A 27152-nucleotide genomic window follows, 5' to 3' on the forward strand; every position below is an offset into this window, starting at 1 on the left:
TGTTACCAGTTATTAATTTGATAGTGTGATACTGATGACAAAACACAGAGATATGGTTGTAGTGCACAATGTACCAGTCCAGGAAAAGTAATCAAATCCTTGACTAGGATTAGAATTAATATAATTACAGACAAAGTGCCCAATAGAAACAAAAACCCCTGATATTGTTGAATGTACATGTGTCACATGTAGTTTAAAGTTACTAGTAGTGAAATGTGCTGAAATTCATCAAGATATTGTGACTATATATTAAAAATAAATCTTAAAATAAATTGTACTGACATAAATCTTTAGCTTTTAACGTCAATTATAAAAGTGATATCAATCAATTTAGCAAAGCTTCATGTGTAGTGAAGCTGAACTGCATTTCTGTTTGGTTAGAGTAATTGAAAATACATCCCGAGGTTGTGGCATGATGCGTGTGAGCGGCATCTTTCTGAATCCAATGGCGACATCTGCTGGTTGATCAAAGCACCTCCTCCATTTACACGCTAACTGTTATGTTGGTTTTCTATGGTAAAATGATCAGCAAAATATGCTTGAAGTATTGACACCAATACATAATTATGCTTTTTAAGTTCTAGTTAATGTTCTTAAAATAACAGTTGGTTAGGGAATCCACTGAATATCTGTAATTGTAGTGAACTTTGAATTCAATTAAATAAACAGTAGACTATTCTAACATATATACATATGTATTTGTGTAGATGTGTTATATACAAATTAAACACACATGCACAGTATATAATTAAAAGCATTTGCTGTTGTGGAGATGATGTTTCTGTGCGCTGCAGTAGTAATCGTTCTTCTGGATTCATTCATCATGTGCAGCTGGAGCCCACCACACTCATCATGCCCATCTGAGGGATGAAGCTGAACTCAACTGAAAACATTAGAACCATAATTAAGCTGCAAATCTTTGAAAATCATCACTTGATAAAATCATGATTTCCATTCCATTCATGCATGCTAATGTGGAAAACTGTGTGTAGTGAATTCAATGACATATTTAAGGACACTGACATAATGAAAGCTTTATCATATCTTTTTTTCTCATCCCAGTTCACACTAATCAAAGTGTATTCGTAGTAATATGGGAAACCTAATTAATCACTGGTAGGCGCACTCTTTAATCATCTGAGGTTATTTGCAGCTGTAGTTTCTGACAAGATGTTATATTTAATATGCAACAGTCATCTCAGACAAAGCAAGACTTACTTACTTGTGTCATTCATTTAATTTCTGAAGTGAATTTAATTACTGTCTATTCTGATATATGTCAACGTTCAAATTGAATATTTAGGAAATAGGTAATGAATGATGTAATTTTGATTTTTACTTGTTTATACTTGTACTTTATACTTATACTTGTCTTGTGAAGTAATACACGCCATATATAATATGATAATACTAACACTAATCATTATTAGGGCCCAAGCACTGACAGGCACTGACAGACAGTGAGGCCCTATTGAAATTGTAAGGATTATTATAATTTTTTTCTTGCAAATGATTTGGCTTTTTGAGGGCTGTAACATGCTAAAGTTCTTACAAAAATGTCTTACCTATTAGAAACTAAGCACACTAAGAAGATGGACAAATTATTGTGTGTGTGTGTGTGTGTCATTGTATGCTGAAGAAAACACAATGTTTTTCTCTGAAATGTGTATCAAAAATACACATTTCAGAGAAAACCATTGTATTTTCTACTTTACTACATATATTTGACAGCCTTACTAAAAGTTACTTTTATGTTTTTGGATTTTAGATACTGGATGTTTTAACATGCTTTAAAAACCTTTTGTTAGAGAATAACCCAGTAGTTTCCAACCTTGGCTTCTGACGCCTTACAAGATTCACAGTGTGGGACACATTTAATTTAATACAATTCTGAAAAGTCATGCAAAACCTTCTACTTTATATTCGGTGATCAAATAAATGACATATTGTTCCCATCAACTATCACAAGGAGTAAGGGTCACTCATTACTCATTAATCAAATCAAACCTCCGGCCTCCTGAACTTTTACTTTGAAGGTGAGCTGTCTCTCCATCCCCCTCTGAATGTCCTCGTTCAAGTTTAGCTTCTCAGGTTGACTTCCACTTCATGCAAAGACCAGGTGAGGCCTCACTACTGCACGAATCTACTACAACAACAAATCCCTGGATCTTTGCTGCCTAACTTCCAAGCAGTCTGCTGCTGCTTGTTTCCATGTGATGTCCTGAGGCTGCCCCCTGCTGGCTGCTGGGTTCCTCTGCTGCTCTTGCTTGGTTTGTGCAGCTTGAGATAAACAAAAGTTGTCCACAAAAGAAAATCTTTATTATCCTTCAAGGGCAATTTGATGTACAACCAGCAATCGGTGCATGACAAAAATAAACCAATATATACAATGTAAATAAAACAGAATATAAAAACCCTATAGACTAAGTAGCAGGGGGAAATGAGCTTTTATCTAATGTTGTAATCATATACTACTGATTTTATTGACTTTATAACAAATTATGAATTGTGATATAATATATAATAATATAACTGTGCTGACAATCAAACACACAAATCACACACCAATGCACAGGGGGTAATACATAACCTACCTAGTCAAGGCAACTATTGTATCATGACATAATTGGGTAAACCATATTATAACAGTGGCACCATAGGTGTAATTTGACAGTTTTATTGTGCAAAACTAGGCCATTGTCCCAGTGCCACTGTTACTGCTCTTATTGATACCTGTGTTTTCCTGACAGTCAGTGTCGGCTGTTACTTTACATTACATTTAATTTAGCTGATGCTTTTATCCAAAGCAACTTACACTAAGTGCATTCAACCATGAGGGTACAAACCCAAAGCAAGTGTGAAATAAAGCCCTTCGTGAAATTCTATCCATGAATCATCTGTTATGACATTCGGTACACAACTGTTTTTTTTATATCCTCACACATTACTGTAAATGCCCCTATATATTAATGTATATTGTATATTACCCTTTATATATGTACAGGAGAATAGTGCCAGGCTCAATTCCACAGATATTCCAAGGACTTTCAGAGAGACACCAACTTCAACTTTCACCAACTTTAACTCTTTTGTGTATTTCACCAGTGGCAAGACGTAAGGACAATTGGGGGGGACAGTTGCTCATGTTACTCTGTTGGCGTTTGTATATTGTTTCACCAGCTTCCAGAAAAGTTCCATAACAACAACCATAACTGTATTCTGTCATGGCAGAAGAAAACCCTCTCCATCAAGTTATTTGTCGGTTGGTTGGTTGGTTTGTTTATCAGCAAGGTTACGCTAAATCTACAGCACAGATTGACATTAAACTTAGTGGAAGTGTGGAACACGGGCAAAGAAAGAACCTGTTCAATTTTGGAATTGACAAAGGATCTATTCCAGCATTTTATTTCACTATCTTTAAAGTTGTGAGATAAACCTTTTGTTTTTACCTTTTCACCACAGGGAGGCAGCATTCAGCCTCTTTTGGACGAGCAGCGATAGAACCACAGGGAAGTTTAGTTTCATCTGCAGTCCATTTCAAATGCGTCAAGCCACCAAGAGACACCAACAGTCATTCTGGAAAATTGGGCGACCTTGAAAATAAAAGCATGAATTTTTTAATTTGCGAACTGATCTCTGTGAATTATGGCAGTATATGTAAACTATATTAAAAAATACAGTTTGGAAATGGACTTTGAAACAATAACAACCAGAACAACAACCAATGAGCAACCTCTGAGAGGCCCCAGGACTCCAGTTGCCGTAAATACTCAATGCTTACAATGCATCAACTAGTTTCTACTAATTTAATTGAAATCGTTTTTTGGAACATGAATCAATAATTCCAAATATCCACTTGCTACAGATTACATCGATAGCGTGAGAATTGACTTGGTCTAATTGGGATACAGCAGCAAAAATACAAAAATGTTGCGAGTAAAGTTTATTATTCCTATAAGGTATTATCATATCTTATTTAACTATTCTACTTTATTAAAACACCCAACCAGATCATCATTTTATTTGTATATTTTAGTTAACAAGATCGGGCAAAAACTATAAGACAGATGACCTTGAAGCATGGGGAAATGATCAGGTGGAATCAGCTTTTTACATTCTGATGAGGACCTGAATAGATCAAGTGCACCCTGGATTTATTTTTCCCTTTCTTTAATACTTTGAGATTTTCGTTGATTTCTCAGATAACGATTCCTGGATCTTGATGAATAAAACATTCATTCCACAGGTCAAACTGCTGTTCCTCCGCGCACTTCTCTTATTTTGAAATGTAGCCGGATAAGGTGCAGTCGATTTCTCCACCTTGTCACCGTCCCAGCAGCAGCAGCAGACTGTCAGTGTCAGTCCGCTCCACTTTGCTTGCATCCTCCAGGCGGGGAGCTATGTGACAGTGTGGGCGCGTCCAGGTCTCCCTCAGTCCGCTAAGGATGGACCAGAGGAGCGCTGAACCGGACCCAGGCACCGGCAGCTGCCCGGTCACGCTTTACGGGGAATTCACGGCCATCGGTTCCCGAAAAGTCCGGTGTGCCGTGAACCTGACCGAGAAGGAGCTCATCGTCCAGAGGCTCCCGTCGGCACCTGTTGGGCGGAACAAGGTGGTGCTCAGCCTGAAGGACTGTGTCGGCTGCCGGGCTTACCGGGAGGATGACGGCGGGGAGCCGGCCGCCTACCTGTCCGCCTACTTCTACCCGCTGAAGCGGCGCTGGCTGAGCTCCGGGGTGTCGCGGCAGAGAGTGGAGCACCGCTTCCGTCTCACCGCGCTCCAGGACCCCGGCGCCAACCTGGAGGAGGCGGAGAAGTGGGCTCGCGCCGTCCGGGAGCGCTCGGGACGGCACCAGTATCTGAGAGACGGTGAGTGGTGGGTAGCAACGAGAGGGGAGAAGATTCCTGTTAACACAGGGACGATGAGCGGAGGACACACAACACACAAAACAATGCAACGTATCATCCTGATTCAACTGTTTCCTCGGGAGAACATTAGAAAGACTGAGGACACTTTTACACAGTGTGTGAAAATGTGTCTGTTTCATTTCCGGGGAAACTGGTGTGATGGTTTCTCCTGCTCCATGTGCACTGCAGTAATTAGTTAGTTGTATGTGGGGACTTTACTATAAATACTAAACCCGCAATAATGAGTTGATTTATCTTTATTATTATTTTTGGTTAATCGATATTTCCATGGCCTGTAATAGTTCCACTTTGAGCAAAAGTCCAAAGTCTCACACTTTTGTTTGGCATCTATGACAGTATGACATTTCATACGGGACGTTCCAGGGCTAAACTTTTATTTTGGACATTTCATAGCTGAGGTTTCACTTAAGACATTTCCTAGGTACATTTTCCATATATGACGTTTCATAGCTAAAGATTCATATCGGACCAAATGCTGCTTAACCCTACTCACACCAGAATCAGGTTTCTGAATCGGGTTTATCACCCAAGTAGGTGTAAATATACATGGCTTTTGCTGTGGTGTGTTTGACATAGATATGTCTTAGATCTGATTTACTATTTTTCTTATAGAGGGGAAAAACCCTAGCCCCTTTTAACTCACCTTGAAATTTCCCCTGACTTCAAGATACGTTTACTAAACTAGTGATTATACGAGAAGTTACAGTGGCACTATCCTTAAGAAATCTAGCTGGAATAAGATCCAAGCCAGTTGCTTAATTTGTGGGTAATGTGGATAGACATGTCCTCACCCTTTCCTCTGAGACAGGACTAATCTCAAATATATCCAAGGTCATTTTAAAACCAAACAGGCAGCGATGGTTGTACAAAAACTATAAAAATAAGTAGCAACCTTCCATTTTTCAAAACACGTCTTATCCTCAGTGACCAATGTTGCCAACTTTTGGGGTGATGTGAAGTTTTGGTTATAGCATCAACATAAAAGTGGGACTTTGATTTATCTGTGTTATACCTGGCTTGATTTCTAAAGTAAGTATATTTATCATAATCCTTTGACAATTTTGACTTTTTTAATTTGAATTCTATGTTCATTAAATAGAGCAATGACATCAAGTGTGGCTAGGAAGGGCTCTTTTAAAATGACTTTATGATCAACTAAGTCGATATCAAGGATTCCTGATTGGGAGATCTTTTCCCACTCAGCTACCAAAAATAAGTCCAGCATGGAACGTCTATTAAACAGCACTCTCGTAGGTCAGATATTAGTTGCTTCAAACCAAACATTTTACAAAAATTTGAAACTGACTAAACTAAAGTCTTAAGTATGTAACTAAATTAAACTCTTACTTAGATGTAATAACATGTCCGTATAATCGCAATCCATTCCATCTCCATAAATAATATATCACTTTTAACACAAGCCTTGTCTAAAAGTTAATCAATCTTTTGCTTAGGGGGTCTGTAGCAAACACCAACAATAATAGGTTTAGTTTAAGAGAACAGGATTTCTATCCATGCTGTTTCCAATCCACCTACCTGAAGGTATGGCTCGCAGATTGAATGATAGCTCGCTCCTGATAAACAAACATACCCCTCCTCCATTTCTGTTGTGACCACACCTGTAGATGAAGTAACCGGTGAGCTCCATTTCAGCGTCTTGAGTGGAGCTGTCAGGCCATGCCATTGACCCTGCAATCACAGTAGCTTTGGAAATAACTGTTGGGTTTTGATCTCGTCAAGCTTATGTAACAGGCTCCTTGCATTTGGAAGAAAAAAGTCCTCTCCGGTTAAATAAAACATTAACGTCCTTCCATGGATCAGGTGAAACATCCTCAGAGCAGCATGTCATCTTCTCTGTAGTACTATCAATCACATCCGAGGGAACGTCTGAGCCACTCGTCACTACCGAGACACAAGCTCTTTATGTGAAATTTCCACATTATATGCGACGAATATATCTCTAAACTCACAAGCAACAGCACAACAACAACAACAACACACCAATGTGAACAGGACGTTTCCCGAGAATGGCTTTAAAAGAGAAATAGCTATGTTTTTATTTCTGCAAAAGGAAAGCATGAAAAGCAGCATTACCTCAATCAACGAATCAGATTGCTGGAAATATAGTTATGATGTTGAATAACAGCTAGATAGGTGTTTTTGCAGAGCATTATTGTCACAATGAGGTTGACCTATGACCTTTGGATACAATATCTAAAGATTTTGCCATAATAAGTGCATTATTATGGCCCCAATTTTTGTAATTTAATTTTCAGATTAACTTTGTCCTATAAATAAGAAAATCGAATTTGTAGCCAACAGCATCAATATGAGCCTGGAGAGTCATTGCAATAAGCCAGATTCTGAGATAAGGAATACAGTTTTGCCAATTCAGTTACTTCTAAAGTTTTGATATTCATGTTATCCACCATTGGGTCACCTTTTGTGCTGGAGAAAGTCCTGAATTAGTATTTCTGTTTGGTAACTACAGAGTGTGAATGCAGTTAGGAGCTAAAAGTCTGATTTAAACAAGAAGCAATTACATACATCTGCATACACTTAGCATTAGACAAGTGAAAAACACAGGGCAGTATTAATTCTACTGAGTTCACGTCTGGTATAGAACTGTATAGAAGTGCCTTTCACCTGCTGCTTATCGGAATAGAACAAAAGGACCGGTGTGGTGTCCAGAGAGTCATATATCAGTAAACAAACCACATTTACAATAAAGACACCTGAGACACAGGGCAATATTACTGGTGTTGAGTTCATGTAGTGCCAAGAGGAAGAGTCACTCCACTCGGAAACTTTCTGTAATTGGAGATTTCTAAAGATATGTTCTCTTATTAATTGTCGACCTCACCAAGCTGTCCTGGCTGAGTGAGAAAAATAAACAAACCCAAAACGCAATTCTTTGCCTCACACAAATTTTTCCTCTACACTGTGACCCAAATAGCATTTCCTCATTTGCACAAAAATATTTTTAACGAGAGAAAATATGCAGCCATTCTATACCCTCCTGTCAGCATCGGAAGAAGGAACACTAGACTTTTAGTAACCCGAGACAGGATTATTTGCTTCGAGACATTGTTGTAAGTCAGCTGCCTGGGACCTAACCTCAGACAATGACCCAACACCTTTTCTCTAGTACACCCCTTACTCTCAATCCAGTTTACATTGGATTACACAACTATTTTTGCAGAAAAAATTTGATTTAGTTCTTGTTACCTTGCACATCGATGTAGTTGCACAACTAGAGTATATTTTTCACACCTGTCTGTGTGTGTGTGTGTGTATTTAATCAACAATGCATGGACAGATTACTTAGGAGGGTATCTCCAAAGGACAAACTAACACATGGTCTGAAAAACAAATTGCCCTCGATATCTGCAGTCCATAGGGATAAAGAGACAATATAAAGCTTATATGGACCAGAATATTATTCCTCGTCATACATCAAGAAGTTATTTTGAAATGGCATCACGATATAAAAATGATAGCATTGCCTGATTGTGGTATATACAGAGTGCATGCAGTGTCTGCATCACCAAAATCAGGCCTCTCTTTTGCAGCCGACTGCCCGTTTTTTCAAAATCACGTTCAGGAGCTCTGCATTTAAACCATTAGTCTAAATGAGGTCAGTGCAGTCCATCTGACCTCTCCATCAATACTGGTGTGTGTGCCATTTACCTGATTCAGAAAACATCTGTTTTCTCCAGATCCATTGAATTCTGACAGCTAGAGGCCTGCTGATAATGGTTTCTGATTCTTAACACGACCTTAAAAAAAAAAGAAGACTAATACAGTTTTGGATTGAGATGTCTGATATAAAGAAGCCATTTCTAATACTCTAATCTTTCCTTCAACATGTGGTCGTCGGGCATGGCCTCTGTGCTCTAATAGATGACACCTCCATGCTTTAGACAGCAGGATCAACTCAACCTCTCTCTTCATGGCATCGGTCAGTTTCAAGCATCTGCTCAGGCTGTGATGAAATAAGCCGTCAGTTTGAGCATCGCTTGGCTGCCCCTGGCCTGTTCTGGCCGGCCATTTTCCTATAATCTTTCACACTGACAGGTCGCAGACCACAGACTGGTGAAGCAATACAAAGCATGGGAACATTTAAAAGACTGTTTTTACTGACAATGGTGTGAAATGTATAATGTGCCTGCTTTGTCTGTCTAAAATATTTTTTGCAGATTATACTACAAGTCGGGGTCAGCTGTCTGTCAGCTTGAATGTTTGCGATTGGGTTCGAGTGCAGCTTTTAACAGAAGATTTGAAATGATAGAAGGTTTCACTTCAATCTTCTGTCTCTTTGCCTGCTCTACATCTGTGTGATCCGCCTTGTGTGTCACAGTTTCCATTCATTTCACCCCCGCTCTTGACAAGTACAATTGACAGTTGAGATACATGGCCTAGTATTTCCTAAACACTATTGATCCAAGGTTTTCAATAATTGGATTGGATTCATCATTATCATGTGTCAGGTGATAGCACCAGGCAGATAGAGAACCGGCTCTGATTAAATCAATCACTCTGCCTTGACATCTGGTCATAGAACTGACAGTGACAATGCATTAATTCACATGACCAGATAATGATAAGTTAATTCAGGTTTATATCTTATTAGTAACTCAACTCCTGGCAAACGCAGGCTCAGTCACAAGCACTCTGCTCAAGCATTAGCATTAGCAATTAGTAAGAAAGTGTATCATTAACAATTTGAAGGCCACACTACCGTTATGATGTGGAGCCACTGTGGCATTATTTGTTCTATGTCATCTAATGGATCGATGAATTCAGTAGCAGTAGGATCTGCATTATTATGAAATTAATTTGAATGTTAATGCCCCTTTTTAAACTATTCTATTATTGGTGATATCTAGACTATCCAGAAATGAAGCCAAAATATCCCTTGACACAAACGCTGCCGCCTTGTGCATCTGGAGGTAGGGGGATGGGGGGCTGTCAATCATGACGTTTCACCCAGTGTAACTATTCAAAACCAATCTTACGAGCACACACTGTTGTGTTAAAGCTCATTTACTCTAAAATCCAAAGCTACTCCTGTGCCCTTATCCAATAAGAGTTGTTGTTGGGATTCAGCTTGTGTTGGAAAGTCTGTCTTTCTACAATGTGGTGACAAAATTCAAGCTCCCCCCTTCCCTGCTGTCAGAGAGCTGCAGGTGCTGCTTGTTCTTCCTTGCTGCATTTCCACTTTCTATCGGACAGACTGGAACTGGGCTGAGTTTGCATAGTGTTTGTTTTCACAGTCAGAACACAGTCAGACACTTCCTCGTCTCAGATTGGGACACTGTCAATTTTTTGTTTCCTCAAACATTTGAATACAATGCATGATTGAAATTCTGCTTTCAACCTTCTGCTGCGGCTATGAACTCTTTTCTGGTTTGCTTCCTTGTGAGACCTTGCTAATAGTAAAAGTGTAAAACCATGGAAACAGCCGCGATGAAAGTAAGATAGACCCACCTGCTCGACATCCTCAGGAGGACCAGTGTTGCTCCTTTTTGGCAGCGAAACTTAAGCTTCTCTCAGCCAAGTCCATGTTATTACTAATGCATTACCTCTGGCCGACAGAGAGGTGAAACTGGGACAATTGTATGTATGCTTTGTTACGCACAATCTCAGTAGTGCAAGCAGAAAGAGCAAGTTTATATTAAATGATCTGATCATTTGATTCTTTTAATATTTCTCACACCAAATAATCCCTTTTCATGGATGTTTGAACCTGAGTGAATTGTCAAATATTTACATAGTTCTGTTGAATACAATTTGATCCACAGCCTATTGTACTTACTTTTTCAATCTACCTGTGTGAGTGTAAGGAGGCTATAACAGATGAGTAATCTGGTTAGTGATGCAGCTGATCCCATTAAGGATCACATTAGTTTTCATGATCAATGAAACTTCCCGATTCGCATACAACCAGGGTTTCTGCAGGGTCTTAAACAGTCTGAAGTTAAATAATCAGAGCTTTAGGCCTTAAAAAGTCCCAATTATGGCCAAATATTATGTTAATATATTAAGTTCTTGGTAGGTTTCGGCATATTATATTGCACTTTAACTATTTTTTCTAATATTTTGGCAGCATGCAATGGTTTTGGTCATGTCTCCTTTTTCCCAGAAACATATATCAGCACGCTGTAGAACTACAAACAATGTGGAACTGATGCGCCTACAAATACCCTGGCTACAATACCTCCTACCTCTTCTCCATAAAAATGTGATATAACCAGGTTACAATTAGAATAGCAGCACAGTGCCTTGTGCATTTTCTTGCGGGAGGTTTTTGTGTGTGTGGTCAGGAGATAGCAGCGGTCTTCTCCCTGAGGACTTCTGGACTAGACTGAGATGGAGCGTGACGTACAATCCAGACCTCGGATCTAGCCTCCCTGGAGCCGTTTCTGGCTCGGGGGTGCACACTGCAGCTTTGTGTCTGCAACGACGATGCCCCGCCCTGTCTGTCTATCATTAATAAACTGAAAGAATGGAGGAAGTGGATGAAAGCTGCACACTCCGACTCTGCTTTTTGTATCAAAATATCTCCATGTGAAAATCTATGCTGACTTTGTGTGCATTATAGCACCAAAGCATAAAACACATCCAGTGCACACCCAGTTTGTGTTCTCAGGAACAGCCTCTATGATACGCTGACAACAGCAACAACCACTAAATGACCATTCAGCCTATAGAGCAGCTGCTTCAGAGAAGGTTCCGTGGTAGAAGAACATGTGGTTGTGGTTGTCTTATGGTGGAAAGTCCATTTCCTCCACACACACTGGCACTTATTGCATTTTTTATGTGTAACGTTTGCAGCAGTGATCTCATATTTTGCTCGCACAGCTTATATTTGTTTGTACTGAAAACTGCATGATTAATACCTCTTTCACACCAGAATTAGCAAGTATGCTTGGGCTTTTTCTAAATAAATCTGAATAAATAAGGTGATCAACTCCCTTCCGATTGCCAGCAGGAAGTTTGTATATTTTTCATCCAGTGCGTCATGTTCAACAACACGAAGGCACCGAAATCTGACCCTGCTGTATGCCAAATTAGCACCTTCACCCGGGTGTCATCTTTTTATCACTGCTGAACAGAGCCAGAGCCGATAATAACCCATGTCTCCAGATTGATTTGAGAATTCAGGTTTCAGACAGAAGCCAATGTTAGTGTGGTTTTTGACCAGTTGAAAGGGGTCTTAATAGTTTCAGGAAGCTAACACACAGTTGAAAATGCCAACTGATCTGATTTTAATTGAGAAAGTTATAGTTCAATTTAATATACATCTTATGTCAAACATTAAATTAGTGGCTGACTTTTGGAAAGTTTTGGCTTTGGATATTTTGGTTCATGCAGGAGCCTAACCTCTCCTCCCTGATCTGACCCGGCAGCCTAAAATAACCGTGAGGGACGCACATCGTTTCCCTGAGTGGCAGACGGTGGTTACATTCTCTCCTGTCTCTCAGCACAGGGCTTAGGATACTGCAGGGACAATAACACGACAGGCCACGCAGGATGATTTTAATAAAAACCTCAATGTCGTAAACTCTCCGCCTTTCTTTATATAGATCGACAGCAGGCTAACCACTAGCACCACCTCCTCTCCTCCTCCTTCCACACCCTTTGTGGTTCTGGCACAGCAAAGAAAAAGTTGGGGTGTTTTTGAGCAACTTCTGCTCTGTGATTTACAAACAGCAAACAAACAAGAGATAACACCTTGCTGGCCTGCGTGTTACTGCAGTTTGGTGTTGTGAGGTGAGGGTTATTTATTAGTTTCAAAATATTTTAGCATGATTTAATCATAATGGCATAAATATAGTGTAATCAAATGAAAGTAATGTATGTGTATCACTTCAGGTCATCTACATACAGTACATCAACTTATAATGAATTGTTTACAACACAAAATGGGGTTTTAAAGTGTTTGACAATGTATTTGTCAATAACTATCAGTTGAGGATGATGTAATTAGCCCCCACTCACTTTATCCCAGCACTTGAATCCCAACTCTGTCTGTCAGGCAATTTTTTTTGCTGTAATCTCTGAAAATGTGTGAATGTTTGAACATGAGTTGCTGCATCTCTAAATTGCCGTCATTGGGTTACAGCTGGTATGTAGTTAACTGCAGTTTGCTCATGAAGCTCAGTTTAGTGGCAAAACATTGTGCTGCTATCAAACAACAATCCCATTACTGCTGAAAGGAAGATGTTTTCAGGACTTCAGCACAGCTGGCAAGATGCAGATGCTTAGTTACAATATAACATGGACACAATGTAGAACAACTCAATGGATTAAGTCCTCTTCAGTGCCTCCATATACATGAGATGCAGAGCGCTGTATATTAGAGAGTGTGGCTTTTGCCCTCAGCTGGCCTGTGACAAAGCGATGGGACGTATCTGTAATTTTACAGAGGGCAGAGAGAACACCAGTACCAGGTCGAACACGTGTTAATCCATTAATCCCTTTAATGTGGAAACTGGATTCCCTCCTAATGGGTGTTTGTTAAAGCTTAGAGCCCACATCACTACTGAGCAACACATGAAATGTAGGAGCAGACTTCATGGGACCCTGATCTGTATGTGGCCATGAGATGGGGGTCTTCTGTTGCTCTGCTATAGGTAACTTTATACATGAGAAAAAATGTGTTTTAAGATCCATTTACTAATTATAAAGATGTTTGCACTCTCATTTTTCAAAATCCTTTCAAATTAATTACATGTGTTAATTAAGACTCATCGATTAGCTGGTTAGATATGGGTGGTCAAAAGTCAAGGTCACAGTGGCTTCACAAAACAGTTGTTTATTATTGTTATAATATCTCCAGTCTGCTTATATGGAATTCTGTTAGGCTTCCACAGAACAAGGACCCAATCGCAGACTTAGATGCCAAAAAAGACTTCTTTATTTAACAAAAATAGGAAAACCAAGGAATCCAAAAAGGCAAAAAATGACAAGAGCCAAAAACAGAAAATCCAATTCAATAACTTGTCAAAAATCAGAGAGTCCAAAATCATACCAGATAACAGAGTTCACAAATAGCAGTATCCAGGCATTGCTTCTTCACAGTCAAAAAATGATGAGACAATCCGACAGGGGACAACAGAAAGACTGGGCTTAAATAGAAGGGGAAACAAAGACAAGACACAGGTGAACTAATTAGACAAACACTCAGGTTGACGATGGGGAACAGGTGAGGGAGAAAAAGAGCGGGAAGCAGTAGAGGGCGGAGTCTCAGGACAATAACAAAACACACATGGCCTGACATCCTAACCACAACAAGCACATGACAACACAAATAAACAGGGGGAAAGACATGACATAACAAAACACAGGCAGGATGCACAGGGGAAAATGTCTTAAACCACCAGGGTCTTAACAGAATTCATTCAAATTTTGACCAGTTATCACTTGGAAAGATGAACGGATTAGAATTCAGTGGTCAAAGGTCATGATGACCATATGACCAACAAAAGCAATTGTAGATTGAATCTGCCCTGCTTGACAAAGACATAAACCTGCAGTGGGCTAATACTAATTAAAATTTCCCTTTAAATTCCCTATAACCCAGATCTGGGCCGAGTTGGGTTGGTCCCATCTGTGTTGCAAATGAATGCCGGCTGCGTGCTGTGTGTCATGGGCTCGGCGAAGCGTTGTGAAAGCCTGGTGATTCTGCAGTTTCTAGAAAAGGCAGTTTGTCTAAGATCACTGCTTTGTTCCCTAATGACGGTTACTGCTTCGTCATGCTGTGCTGCTAGACCTGATTTACAGTAAAGGAAGTTGAGAAACACAAAACCGTGACTGATGGATTCATGCACAGGTCATCAAAGTGAGTCAGTGTGAGTCGTCAAGCAACAATGATGCTTTGGACAGAATGAGTGACCATACAAGATCATGAATTATAATGGTTGTATTTTACCCTTATCCTATTGCACTAAAAATATTTGGTCATTAATGTGAACATCATCCATCCATCCATTACCTATCCCTTTCATCCTGAGGGTACTAGGAGAAAAACCACAAGGCAGAAAGACACAAGGAGAACGTGCAGCTTTGCACAGAAAGAAATTGAAACGGGATTCGAGTTAATATCATAGCACTTCGGTATCTATAGCCAGAAAGGCACTCAGTAGAGCGCAGACCTCCAACAGTCCCCTTATAAAACACAATTTAAATTCACTAGATCCAGATTTATATTTGGATACACACACACACACACACACACACACACACACACACACACACACACACACACACACACACACACACACACACTTACACACTCATATACATCAGTCCTCTAAGCATGCCATGAATTATTCTCTGAAAAATCAATGAAGATGATGAAAAATGTCTTAGTTTGCAATGTTAAAGAAAATAGAAAAAAAGATCCTGGATCTGTGCCCGGATCCAGATCTCCACCAAAATGTATTAGGTTCTTTCATGACGCGTACAGCAGTTCAATGTGTCCAGTAGATGTTTTGTTATTTTACTAACAGACAAACTAATGCAGATGAAAACAAAGTGTCCTTGGCTGAAGAAAATATAGTTATACCAATATAAATCTTCTCTTTTGTTGTTTTGAGAATTGAACCTTCTTTGTGTGTTGACATCCTTGTAGTTTTACTATAAAGTTGTTATGTAAAGCAGTCATAGAAAGTTGTCTGCTCCACATGCACCCAGATAGCTATTATAAGTTGGAAAGTGTGTTTTTTTCTGGCTCCTGGGTTTTTCCCCTTTCATTTAAGTTGTCATTTCCTATGGCAAATACCTCAGTAGTGATTATTCCATTAAGATCTGGGAAAGTTCCCATGGTCTCGGTGTGTGCGAGCAGATGAGACGTCTTGTAGTCACAGATCAAGCGGGTGTCGTTGATATTCGGAGCTGAGCCTTGTTGCTGTAGGTTGGGCTGTTGTTTTTCACATTTCATATTTTTGTCTTTGTTCTTTGCTGCTGTTTGTTACAATGATGATGATTCAATGAGCGGCTTCTTAATCTATAGCAGGGTCATCCACTTTATCACCTCATTGACAGTAATTCACTTTTTTCCACAATAGTTTTGTTAAGTGTGTAATAATGTCTGTCATAACGTTTGGTTCCCTCAACAAAATGATAACAAAACCAACTAGAAACTGAATATTGTCACCAGGACTTGACTTAAATAAGTGTCTGTGCACTTATATGTTCACGACCAGTGACATCATCAGCCACCAGTCAGGGCTACACCCATCCCTATGCAAACAAACCAGACACATTATCTGCTGTTATGTGCCTTAAAGTCCAGCATGGTGGATAAGGTCTAGCTATAGATCTGGTAGGGTGGTAAAATGGATTTCCTCTCAGTTTCCTTTATCTGCTGTATGCTTGATCCAGAGTGAGGAGAGACGGGTAGAAAGATAGTGGCCTCTGGAATGTTTTGAGAAGGGGAGGGCAGCACACAGGAAGTGGCGTGGGTTAGATATAGCAAACAAGAGCTGTTGTGTGGGTGTTTGGGCACAAGGACAGCAAGGTCAGGGCCTTGCCAGCTGTCATGGCAGCTGATAAATGAGGGCACTTTGTTGGCATTTCAGTCTTTCTGATTTTCAAATGATGATTCATTGAAATCTATGAACCTGTTTAAATCGTACAAGGAAATGTGAAATGATTTATTTTGCTTTTTAAGGTATTCATAATTTTTATTTACAATATCTGAAATATTCTGTAGCATGTCTGAACTGATTCTCGTTCATCCTGATGTTTCACCTCTCATCAGAAAGATTAGCACCATGTTTACACTCAAATTACTGTCCGTTCTAGCATGAACACATCAACAGTTCTCTCACTATCCCATTAAACTACTAATGATGAAATTAATTCCACGGCACGTGAACTGAAAAGCAGGCTCAAGAGAGATAGACACAGAGATAGAAAACCTGAAATACTGAAATGCAGCTCTCAGGAACAAACATCATTATTTGAAGTTGATATTAAGTGTTATAATAATTAGAAAAAGTTATCCAGTTATATACAGGATCATAATTGAACAAGAAGCCTGGGACACTGAAAAGTTCCTCTCAGGTCGAACAGACTAAAGGTGCGTTAACATTTTTCAGACCTGACCGACCGCATTCCATCAGTATCACTGGAAGAGCAGCATCCATTAAAACCCAAAACCTGCCACTTAGGTTCTAAACCAGTCAGAAGTGTTTAAATCCCGCGAGCGTATACACGTAGGTGGTTCACGCCCATAGTTACTCAGTTATTAGCTGTCAAACCTGTTTGGATGGTTCACCTCCCTTCACCCTCCTCCCTTTTGATCGTTGAAAAAAGATCAAGCAGGCTTTTTCCCCATAGTTTTGCTACTGTGAGTCAAATGTGGCTGACGGCTTCTTGTCACACTTGTTTCCAGCAGAGAAAGGAAAGAATATTGTTAAAGCAGTGTGTTCTCACAAGAATCAACATTTATTACAGGAATCGTAACATATGAGATACCATCCCCTTAATTTCCTGCTTCCCTCCCTCTCAAAATGACCAGTTTCCTATATGTATATTTCTTTATTTCTATTTTATATAAAAGTGTTTCCTATAATATTTTATCATTTTGGTACAGCACAGTCTTAATTTATCTTCCTCAGGCGCTGTGGGACAGAGAGTCTAGCCCAGCGGCTTCCTCTCTTCGCTACGCCCCTCGCTGTGTGTTTGTGTTTTTAAAAGATCAGTATTTGTCAGATCTGTGTAAACCTCTGAAATCTATTCGAGCCCCCAAGAGATTTAAAAAACCTAATTTGCTTTAAGCCTACCACTTATCTGCTCATCCATCTTTAGAAGTATAGAAGTGGCAAGAAAGCATTAAACAGAGTATAAATTAAAACACAGTTGCCCAGGCACACAGGACTGCTCGTACTCGTCACCTCCAACAATATGTTTGAATGAAGGATGTTCATTTTGCTGGTAGTAATACCATAATGAAATAACAGGGTTGACAAAAGTGAATCTGTTTATTCATTTTCATTCATCAAACAGAAAGACAACTTCTGGCCGAACTCACCACACACATCAGACACACGCCTATCTGCAAACCAATCAATGTCGAGTATAGGTAGTTCCTGCCCACGCCGGTGATGACAACAGGAAGTACCTGTGACATACTTTAGTCCACTCACTAAATTACAATATGAAACCAAAACTAACTGGATCTAATGTAAAGCATGCAAATGAACCGCATGGTGTCAGATCACGGTCCAGACTTTCAGGTGTGTAAATGCCCTGATAGCCAGGTACACAGATTCCCTCATCTCCCGCTCTTCTGTTCTTCAGCATTTAAAGATCTCTTTGTCTTCCTGATTGACCTCCTTCCTAATTTAAAAGGCAAATCGCTGTAGCTTGGGTAAAGGGCGCACTTGACTCACTGGAGAGAGGTAAACTCATTTACTGTCAATGAAAGGAACTAATCCCTTTTTTAGTCGCCTTACCTGTGTTATCAAAAAACAGCGTTGAGTAAAAGAAATGTAAGACTAGTCGAGGTGTCCGATTTAATGAGATGAGTGTCTCAAGCTTTTTCCTCTCTCTCCTCTGCAGGGTTGACGGTGTGGGAGCTGGATCATCCGGGCCGAATGATGCTGCTCGTGAATCCACAGAGCGGGAAAGGGCAAGCGCTCAGCCTGTACAACAACCACATTCAACCGATGCTCAACGAGGCCGGTGTCCCACACACTCTGGTCATAACTGGTGAGCTGACGTACTCACTACATACACACTCCAGTTTCAATGTATTTTTGCGCTTCTCAATGACCATATGGTAATTAGTGCATAGCCACCGTCACAATCAACATTGATCATCATATAATAATTGATACTTTTCTTTAATTGGATAAAACTTTCTTCATTGCTGGGGTGTTCATTCATTCAGCCCCTCCTGATAATTTGGTCTTAAAGGGCAGAAATGACGTTCTTGTGTATTTGTATATGGAGCGGGGAAGTGAGACCTGATCACAAGTGGTCACTGGACACACATTCAGAATACATTTCAACGCAAGTGAGCAAATGAACCTAACACTGTCCACTGGTGATCACATTTCTCAGGACAGATGTTAATACCAGGTCTGACCAGGGCCATAGATACACAAACTAAGAATACACACATTATTTTAAGCAACAGTTACATCTCCCATCATGTCCCACACAATTTCTCTCCCAGTCCCAGTGCCCCTCCTCTGGTGTAAATCCCTTGCATGCTCTCCTGCTGTCACTGTCATTATGCTGATCAACTGCCTCTGATCCATATGCATGCAGAGCTGTTATGTAATAGATATGTGTACACGCAGCCAGACACACATATGGATAGAGACGCATCCGCAAACACACACATTCACACACAATCCCAATTTTCCAGGAATAGTAAAGATATAATCTTGTGACGTGTTCATAGTCGTAACTGTGATCTACATACACTGGGTGATGATGATTACATAGCACATCACTGGTCATACTCATCCCATACTGTGTTAGACGGACAGATGTAAAGGCCCTCAGCTGGATCAACTAGGTTACTCTGAAGTTTTCTTATCTCCTTGTCGTTTATTTTTTTATTTAAAAAAATGGGTTGCTCATAAATCACTGCAGTGTCAGATAGAATATACAACTTTCATCACAGTGGGAAGTGAGCACACAGAGAAAAGAGGGCAGAGAGAGAATCACAGAGAGGAAGACAGGCAAAGAGGCATCTCACAGGGGCTTTGCTAAAAAACACAAAACCTGTGCTTGACAAGATTTCTGAGATGTACTTTTTGACAAGTTAATCCTGGAGAATATATAAGAATAGATTTAATCCTCAAATCAACATCTGTGAAAGAGCAGTGCCATTGAGGGTAAAATTTCAGCAACAGTGACAGAGAATCTCCGACTATGTTTGACTCTATTTTATTTATTCTAAAATAAATCTTTCTCTTTAATCTCTCCAGAATGATTTAATCCCAGAGTAATGCCGCACCAGAAGAATATTAAATGTTTGTTTGGTTTATGTGTAGTTAAATAGCTCCTCAACAATCATGAGTTTAACAGTAAAAAAAAATTAATATATTTACACAGTTTGATCGAAATCGCACATTTATCTATCTGTTCTAAAGCAACTGTGTTAAATCTGAAACCTGCAGCATTTGTGATCAATAGAACACATTAGTATTATGTCTTCTGAGTGGCTGTTAAAGTCTGGAATGTTTTCTGTTAAGAAATGTTGATGGTGTTTGTTGGGTCACACCCGTCTTTCCCATCTTCCTTCTCCAACCTGCAGTGAAGACTACGCCTTTGTTTGTTTGTTGATTTCATGATGTTGTGGAGGGGTTGAGCATAACCCAAAGAAGAAGTTTTACATTTCTGTGCAGATCCAGATCAGGAATAATTTTTTACATTGTGAGAATCATTGGTGGTTTTTCAACATTTTCCTTGATTTCTCAGAGAATAATTCATGATGTTTATGATAAATAAATAAAAAAAGATGTTCTCTGCTTAGTGTCATTCTAGTTTAATAACGCCTTATCAGTCACTTATTGATTAATTATAAGCTATTGATGACATTTTTCTCAAAATGGAGTAAACCATTTTCGCCATCTGAAGATTTTAGCAAATGTTAATAGGTTCACTCCGTTAGTGAAAAATATTAAATAATATGTTTGATTATATATGATTGCCCATAGATTTCCAAAGCAGCGTGTCTATGTCTTCTGTTGTGTGTCGTTGGCATCTGTGTGAGGCATATGACTGGAGGATGCTAACAGAAATAGACAGACTCATTATTGGATGCTGGGCTGTGTGGCAGCTGTGGGCAGTGCCAGGAGTAGAGGATAGATGAAGAATGACTGCTCTGCTGAGAGCCTACATAACAGAAATACAGAGAGAGAGTGAGTTTGTGTATTTGTTTGAGTAAAGAGGGCACACTGACTTCAATGCTGATATCCTGATATTGATCTGAACGTCAGCAACAAGCTCTTCTTCCTCTCCTGATTCCTCAAGATACAGATACCCTCGAACAAGCTCTCTGTGCTACTCTCTTTTTCCTCATGGGTTTTATTATTCTGTTCAGGTCAACAGAACACATGCAACCTTTAAAAGAATAACTCTCGGTTCTTATACTGTGTTGAAAACCCTTTCCATCCAAATGATTATAATAAGATAGATTTTACAAAATATCTTTAAGATAATTAGCACAATAAATATCACATTAATGTGACATTAAGTGTAAAGAATTATCTTTGCTCCTGAGTAAAGTTTGTCTTCATGAGAAGACATTGAGAAATTATTGGTACAAATCTGAGGTTGATCAGTTATGTTATTGATTGTTTTATTGGAAACATTTTTGGATGATTTAGGTACACAAGTCAACAAAATACAGAACAGGTCTAGTTGAAATATATATATTTTTTTACCGTGGTTAAATACATCAGATATCTTGACTTGTTACTAGATTACGCATATTTATCTGTGACCCTGAACGTCTCACTGACCCCCATTTAAAATCACAGCAGTAAAATAAGCATTACTTGATAGTCTATATGACAAACAAAGGAATGAATTGTTAAATATTTGTGTTGAAAACTTTAATCGACAGACAGAATAGTTCAGTCCCACTACCAACTGATGAAATGAACAGAATCATGTTTGGAAATGTCCAGGAAAACTCACTGCAGTTTAATTTAGATGAGGTAGTTTCTGCACTTCTCTTTAATATATTTGTTTTCATATAGCATGGCCCAATGGCAGATGTAGCCCATGAGACAACACAAGGCCTCTCATGAAAAATTTGATCTGGCCCACAAATTAATTTTTTATATTTGTCCCAGTCAGTTTTCTGGTGAGGCTGCAGCAGTGGAGCGTAAAAACTGCGTCCGTGTTTCACATTTTAAATCTAACAGATCGGCCTAAAATGATAAACAGCACTTTGATTTCCCATGGTGCACCTGGCAGAAAAATGTCTCTTTCTTAACCCTAAAAAAACTAGGCTGATGTAGAGCAAAGAAAGAGGTTGAGTGAGTGTAACCAATATATTATTTAACTGGTATTAGATCTCTACTTGGTTTTGGTCCATACTTAAAGTCCAGGCATTGAAATCAGGAAGAAACAAACATAACATCAATTTAGTTTGTTTCAAAAGGGCAGCTGTGTTTATAGACACATGTTTTTGAAATCTGGCATTTCTCTCCGCTGCCACTATGTGACTCAAAACTATCGTAATTTCCAGTACTTGCTTGTTTAATGTGGTTGTTACCACTTCATATTGTGATCGTAGGTACTTTCCCCAACTCTCAGGCTAAAGAACACTGATCGTGCTCAGTTTGTTTGTTTAAAGTCTTGGTAAATATTTTCATATTGAGGACAGTGTCAGAACAGGACATGTCGATCGGTTCAACCCACTGGAGATGTTTTTTTACTTCATTCTAAAGTTTTCTTTTTTCCACTTTAGTCTTAAGCAGCAGGTTAGTGGCGGGAAAGTACACTTCCTTTTTGTGACAAATCCATGCATGAATTTTATGAGAAGACAACTCCTATTAAGGCTTCATCCATATTAATACATTTTATTACTCCTCAAAACGAATATCACATGACCTTTCACGTACAGTGCCCACGGTTCTTTACAACACTTTGCATTCATCGCTTGTAGACAAGGTGTGACTGATGTGAACCAATCAGGAAGCGAATATAGGTGACTGAGTCATCCTTTCCAAACATCTGTTTTTTGGTGTCCACACTGTAACACTTCCCAGGAGTTTTCAGACCAAAATTTGCAGTTTTAGGGGCTCGAAAACGATAGCGGAACTGTGATGAGTTTTTAAACTAAAATGTTATAGTGTGGATGTAGCCTCGACTGGATTAATACATGGAGACTCTGGAAAAGTGTACTGAGCAGCTGGTGCTCAGAGGAAATGAAGGACAGGCAATGATTTCACTTTAAACCAACCATTTAGTCTCTCAAATGCCAAATAATGCCAGTCTGTGTTTGTTAAATGCAATTGATGTTCAGGTTATTCTCAAAGATATTACAGCTTTGAGGACGACTGAGCTTCAGTTAGAGACTCATAACATAAGTACAAAGTCACTGAACACATAAGTAACAGTCTTGTCAGAATAATTCTGGGTAAATACACCCAAAAAATCATTGAAATGTCAGTGGAGGCACATTCAGATCTGGTGTGTTTGTGTACGTGTGTGTGTGCATGTACAAATATGTGTTTATCTGTAAGTCTACGCCCACAGGCATGTGAGCTGTCAGTGTTTATAGTGTATCACAAAACACACGCGTAACCGCCATCACCTGCTCTCATGCTGGTGGACGAGTGCTGCTTGAAGAGAACCTCTGCTATGACGGCTGGTTGGAGATTCTTGCTTGATCTTCCTTTAGCACAGCGACGTGAGGTCAGCATGAGGCCAGGGCTTCTTGTTACCTTACATGTCCTCAACCTGCCATGATGTAAACATTAGAAAGCTGCAAATGTAATGTCACTCAACCTAAGTGAGTTTCTCCTCACCACAGTTCTTACCAAAGTCCTGCTCATGAAGGAATTTAGGTAAATGATCTCACATTGTGGGTCGAAACCCACTTTATGTTAAAAGTGTCCTGGAGTATCTTATGCCATGATTTGATGCTGTATAAATGTCTTTGGCTTGACTAACTAATGAAGCATTTAATATGTAGAAAGAAAAGACATTTGGGGCTGAACTACTTCCTCATCTATTAACTTGCCTTGAGGAGATTGCCCTTAAATTAACAATAAAGCTGCTTTCAGACATGCACTGAACCCTGGAAAATCTGAATTTATCCGGAAGGGGCTTTATGCGAGAAGTCCAACCTCTGAGTCAGAGGCTCTGGACATTTTCTGGAGTTCTCTTGGGAGGGTAAGTCATCTCTGCATCCTTCTGAGGACATTTTGAAAGCACCACAGTCCTGCAGCTGTGACCAGAGGCCAGTAATGAAGCAGAGATCTGCATGACTGTAATGACTCAGTCACAGTCCACTGCTTTCGCCCACAGGGAGAAACTCAGCTGGACAAAAGAAAATCCTCTCCTCATCCCTGATATTTATTTGACCACATTGCTCCACTTTACCATCAATCTAACTAATGAGGGGAACTGCATACTAAAACTGCTGTTAGCTCTCCTCCCTCCGCACTGCAGTGCTCCTGCTTTGTTGCTGACTGGGGCCCTTCAATCATTTTTAGTGCTCAGTCTCTGCATAGATAAGGGAAGTAAAGACGATGTGACTGGACTCATGAGGAGGAATCGATTCCTTCCTCCTGCAGAGTTTAGGGAAGAAAAGGTAAGAAGAGAGGCAGAGAAATCAGATCCCTCTCCAGAGATGTGAATGTGTGTTTGTGTGTCTGTGTGTGTGTGTGTGTGTTGGATGGGGTAACATTGCTGTTCTTTTAGCTTTAACATAATAACAGCATTAAAGGAGAGAACAAAGTAGAAAGACACACAAAAGAGGACAAGTGTTTTTTCAGGTACCGGCTCCCCACAGGTTTTTGAAGTCTGGTTAGTATAAAAATGTTTTGGTGGGCTTTGAAAAGAAACTAAACAGTCATGAAATACTTTTTTTACAATTTATCTTGCCAGGTTTGGCACAGCTGCAGCTACTGACAGTTTAATGTTGGATATAAAATATTGCACTGGCAACTACTTGCAAGGCTTTAAAGGGTTTTAACACCCTTTTTTTGAATATATCTGACTTTAGGACCAGTTAAAGGAAGTTGAGAAAATATAAAAAAATGTATTCCGGTCACAATACCATGTTGATATTACAGCAAATGATCAACTTTTGCTGCAGCTGAACTTTCTTAATTCCGTGAATAATCAGGACAAAGACCTGGAAGTTTTCAAGAACAGATCAAGCTGCTTTAATACTGTCACGAGAGGTCACCTGTCCATCAGGAGCCTGAGAGTCTAAAGGGTTTTGTTGCTCGAGCTGTGTGAACTGTGCTATCCGAGAACCTCAGCCTAGATACAAAAAGATCAGTCCGGTGGTTTCCACTGTTCTCACGTACGAAACAAGAGAAGCATTCACTCTGATAAACCAGTACTTCTATTGGACTAATACATTAAAATAAAAAAAACACCTGCAGCTGGTTCACCACCAGTACTTCATCACTTCATGGCCTGGTTTTCCTCATTCTCATGTATTATCTGTATCAGAAAACCTGTTAGTAAATGGACTGTTTTTATAGCACACGAACACACACACACACACACACACACACACACACACAACCCTCCAGAGTCAAAAGTTGTCGATCTTGTGCCGTCCCACCTCATCAGACTGCACTGTCCCAGATTAATTTGACAAAGTGCTTCTGGGTAATTGAGCTGTTCTGATCTTATTGGCAGTGTGGCAGACGCCTCACTTAACACCATATATCAGCTTTCGGTCCCACGGTGACTCTTTAATTTTGAAACTGAAGGCAAGAAAAGAAAGGGTCACAGTTAGAAGGACAAGGAGTCTTCTGTTGATCTTAATGTTCGTTATTTGTTTTGACTTCCTAAGTTTATCTCCAGCCTTGGATCTGTGTCACTTAATTTCTATTTAACAGACACAAGACAGTTGTACTCCCTCTGGATCATAAATAGGTGCCGACAAGCAAACACCTGTGTTTTCGTCTAAAAAACAATTAAAAAATAAAGCGCCTTTTCTGTTGCTGCTCTAGAACTGTCTCACATTAGGTATTAGGTCTATACTTCAACATTTAACTCAATTATTCTAAACTGAAGTCTTTTAATCTTGCTTTCAATTCACCCTGATTCTGTTTTATGATCGTTATTTTTTGTCCCTTATCATTTTTCTAGATAGATTTTGATTCTTATCTGATTCTTAAGTCTGTGTCTTCTTAAGCGTTTTTCTAGTCTTGACAACCATTCAAAGCTTTACAGTACAATTTATCGACATTCACACGGTGCATCTGTGGGCAGCACTTTTTCTATGAGGGGCAATTCGGGGTGGCTTGGGTCGTATCAAGGACACTTCAACATGCAATATGTTCTATAACTAAATCTGACTTGCCCCAGAAAATCTTGAAGGCAACACGTGACTTTGACACAAAGCATTTTACCATTTTGACTGTACCATCCAGGTGCTGAACGTGTTGCTATACTTGTCAATGTGAACAGTCACCATATCAAGTGCGAGTATGGAAGTATGGGTATTGAGACACAGCACTGCAGTTTGTCACATCTGTGTTAGAGCTGACCTCTGGCCTCTCTGAGGAGGGAGGAACCAGACAGGACGGATTCTCATTTATCAGAGCAAGGACACCGTCATGAACACACACACACACACTCACCTTTTCTGTGTGCGTTGTTTTTCAGAGCGGCAGAATCATGCCCGAGACCTGGTGAGAGAGGCCGACCTGTCGCAGTGGAACGCTGTGGTCATCATGTCGGGAGATGGACTCCTGTACGAGGTAAAGAGACAAAACAATGACTTTTAAACCAAAATGTCTGACTCCTGCTGCTGCGTATGTAGATGAACATCAGCAATTATGAAAGGTTGTTTCATCCTCAATAAAGTCAGGAGGCTGTTGTAGTGTCTGTTCTTGAAATCACCAACTGACTTGTTAACCAAGTCCATAAACTAAGCAGCATGTATTGTGGGTATTTAATTTACACACCTGTTCAAAGTATAAACCTAAATTTAGATTAAGTCTTATAAATAGAGCTGAAACAATTAATAAACAAGAATGACACTCCATAGAACGCACACCACCACTAAGGCCCAACAGTTCCCTTATGAATCCACATTTAAATTCAGTAGAGCCACACTTTTACTTGGATCTGCACCAAAGTTCACAAACTCATAAATATCAGTCCCCTCAATATCCCCTCATTTTTTTAAATCAAGATCCACAAACTTCTTTCTAGGAAATTTTGTAATGTTTAAAATTGAATCGGCTCTACTTACAGATCTGAGTTAGCATGACTGAATTTCACCGGCTCTCACTACTTGTCAGTCTTTGTTACTCTTCATAAAAATTCAATAGCATAAAACTATTGATGTTGGAAACCCAGCGTGCTAAGAGATCAAATCTGTATCTTCCCTGTGTGTCAGGTGATAAATGGTTTGCTGGAGAGAGCAGACTGGGAAGAGGCCATTCAGACGCCGCTGGGTTTCCTTCCTGGGGGATCAGGCAACGCCTTGGCTGCGTCCATACATCACTACTCTGGGTGAGCTACTGCAGAATCTAAATATC

At 39.6% G+C, this 27152-nt stretch overlaps 1 protein-coding gene across 1 annotated transcript in view; it reads left to right on the forward strand.

The window, feature by feature from the left end:
• The first annotated feature begins 4408 nt into the window (after positions 1-4408).
• Positions 4409-27152, forward strand: part of LOC128437296 (sphingosine kinase 1) — a 30695-nt gene continuing 7951 nt past the window's right edge. Inside the window, exons 1-4 of the mRNA XM_053419387.1 lie at positions 4409-4869; positions 18505-18654; positions 26272-26366; positions 27011-27126. Coding sequence (XP_053275362.1) covers positions 4446-4869; positions 18505-18654; positions 26272-26366; positions 27011-27126 — 785 coding nt within the window. The 5' untranslated portion in view covers positions 4409-4445. The remainder of the gene's footprint in view (positions 4870-18504; positions 18655-26271; positions 26367-27010; positions 27127-27152) is intronic.

The sequence above is a fragment of the Pleuronectes platessa genome, chromosome 3 (genome assembly GCF_947347685.1).
Source record: "Pleuronectes platessa chromosome 3, fPlePla1.1, whole genome shotgun sequence".
NCBI lineage: Eukaryota > Metazoa > Chordata > Actinopteri > Pleuronectiformes > Pleuronectidae > Pleuronectes > Pleuronectes platessa.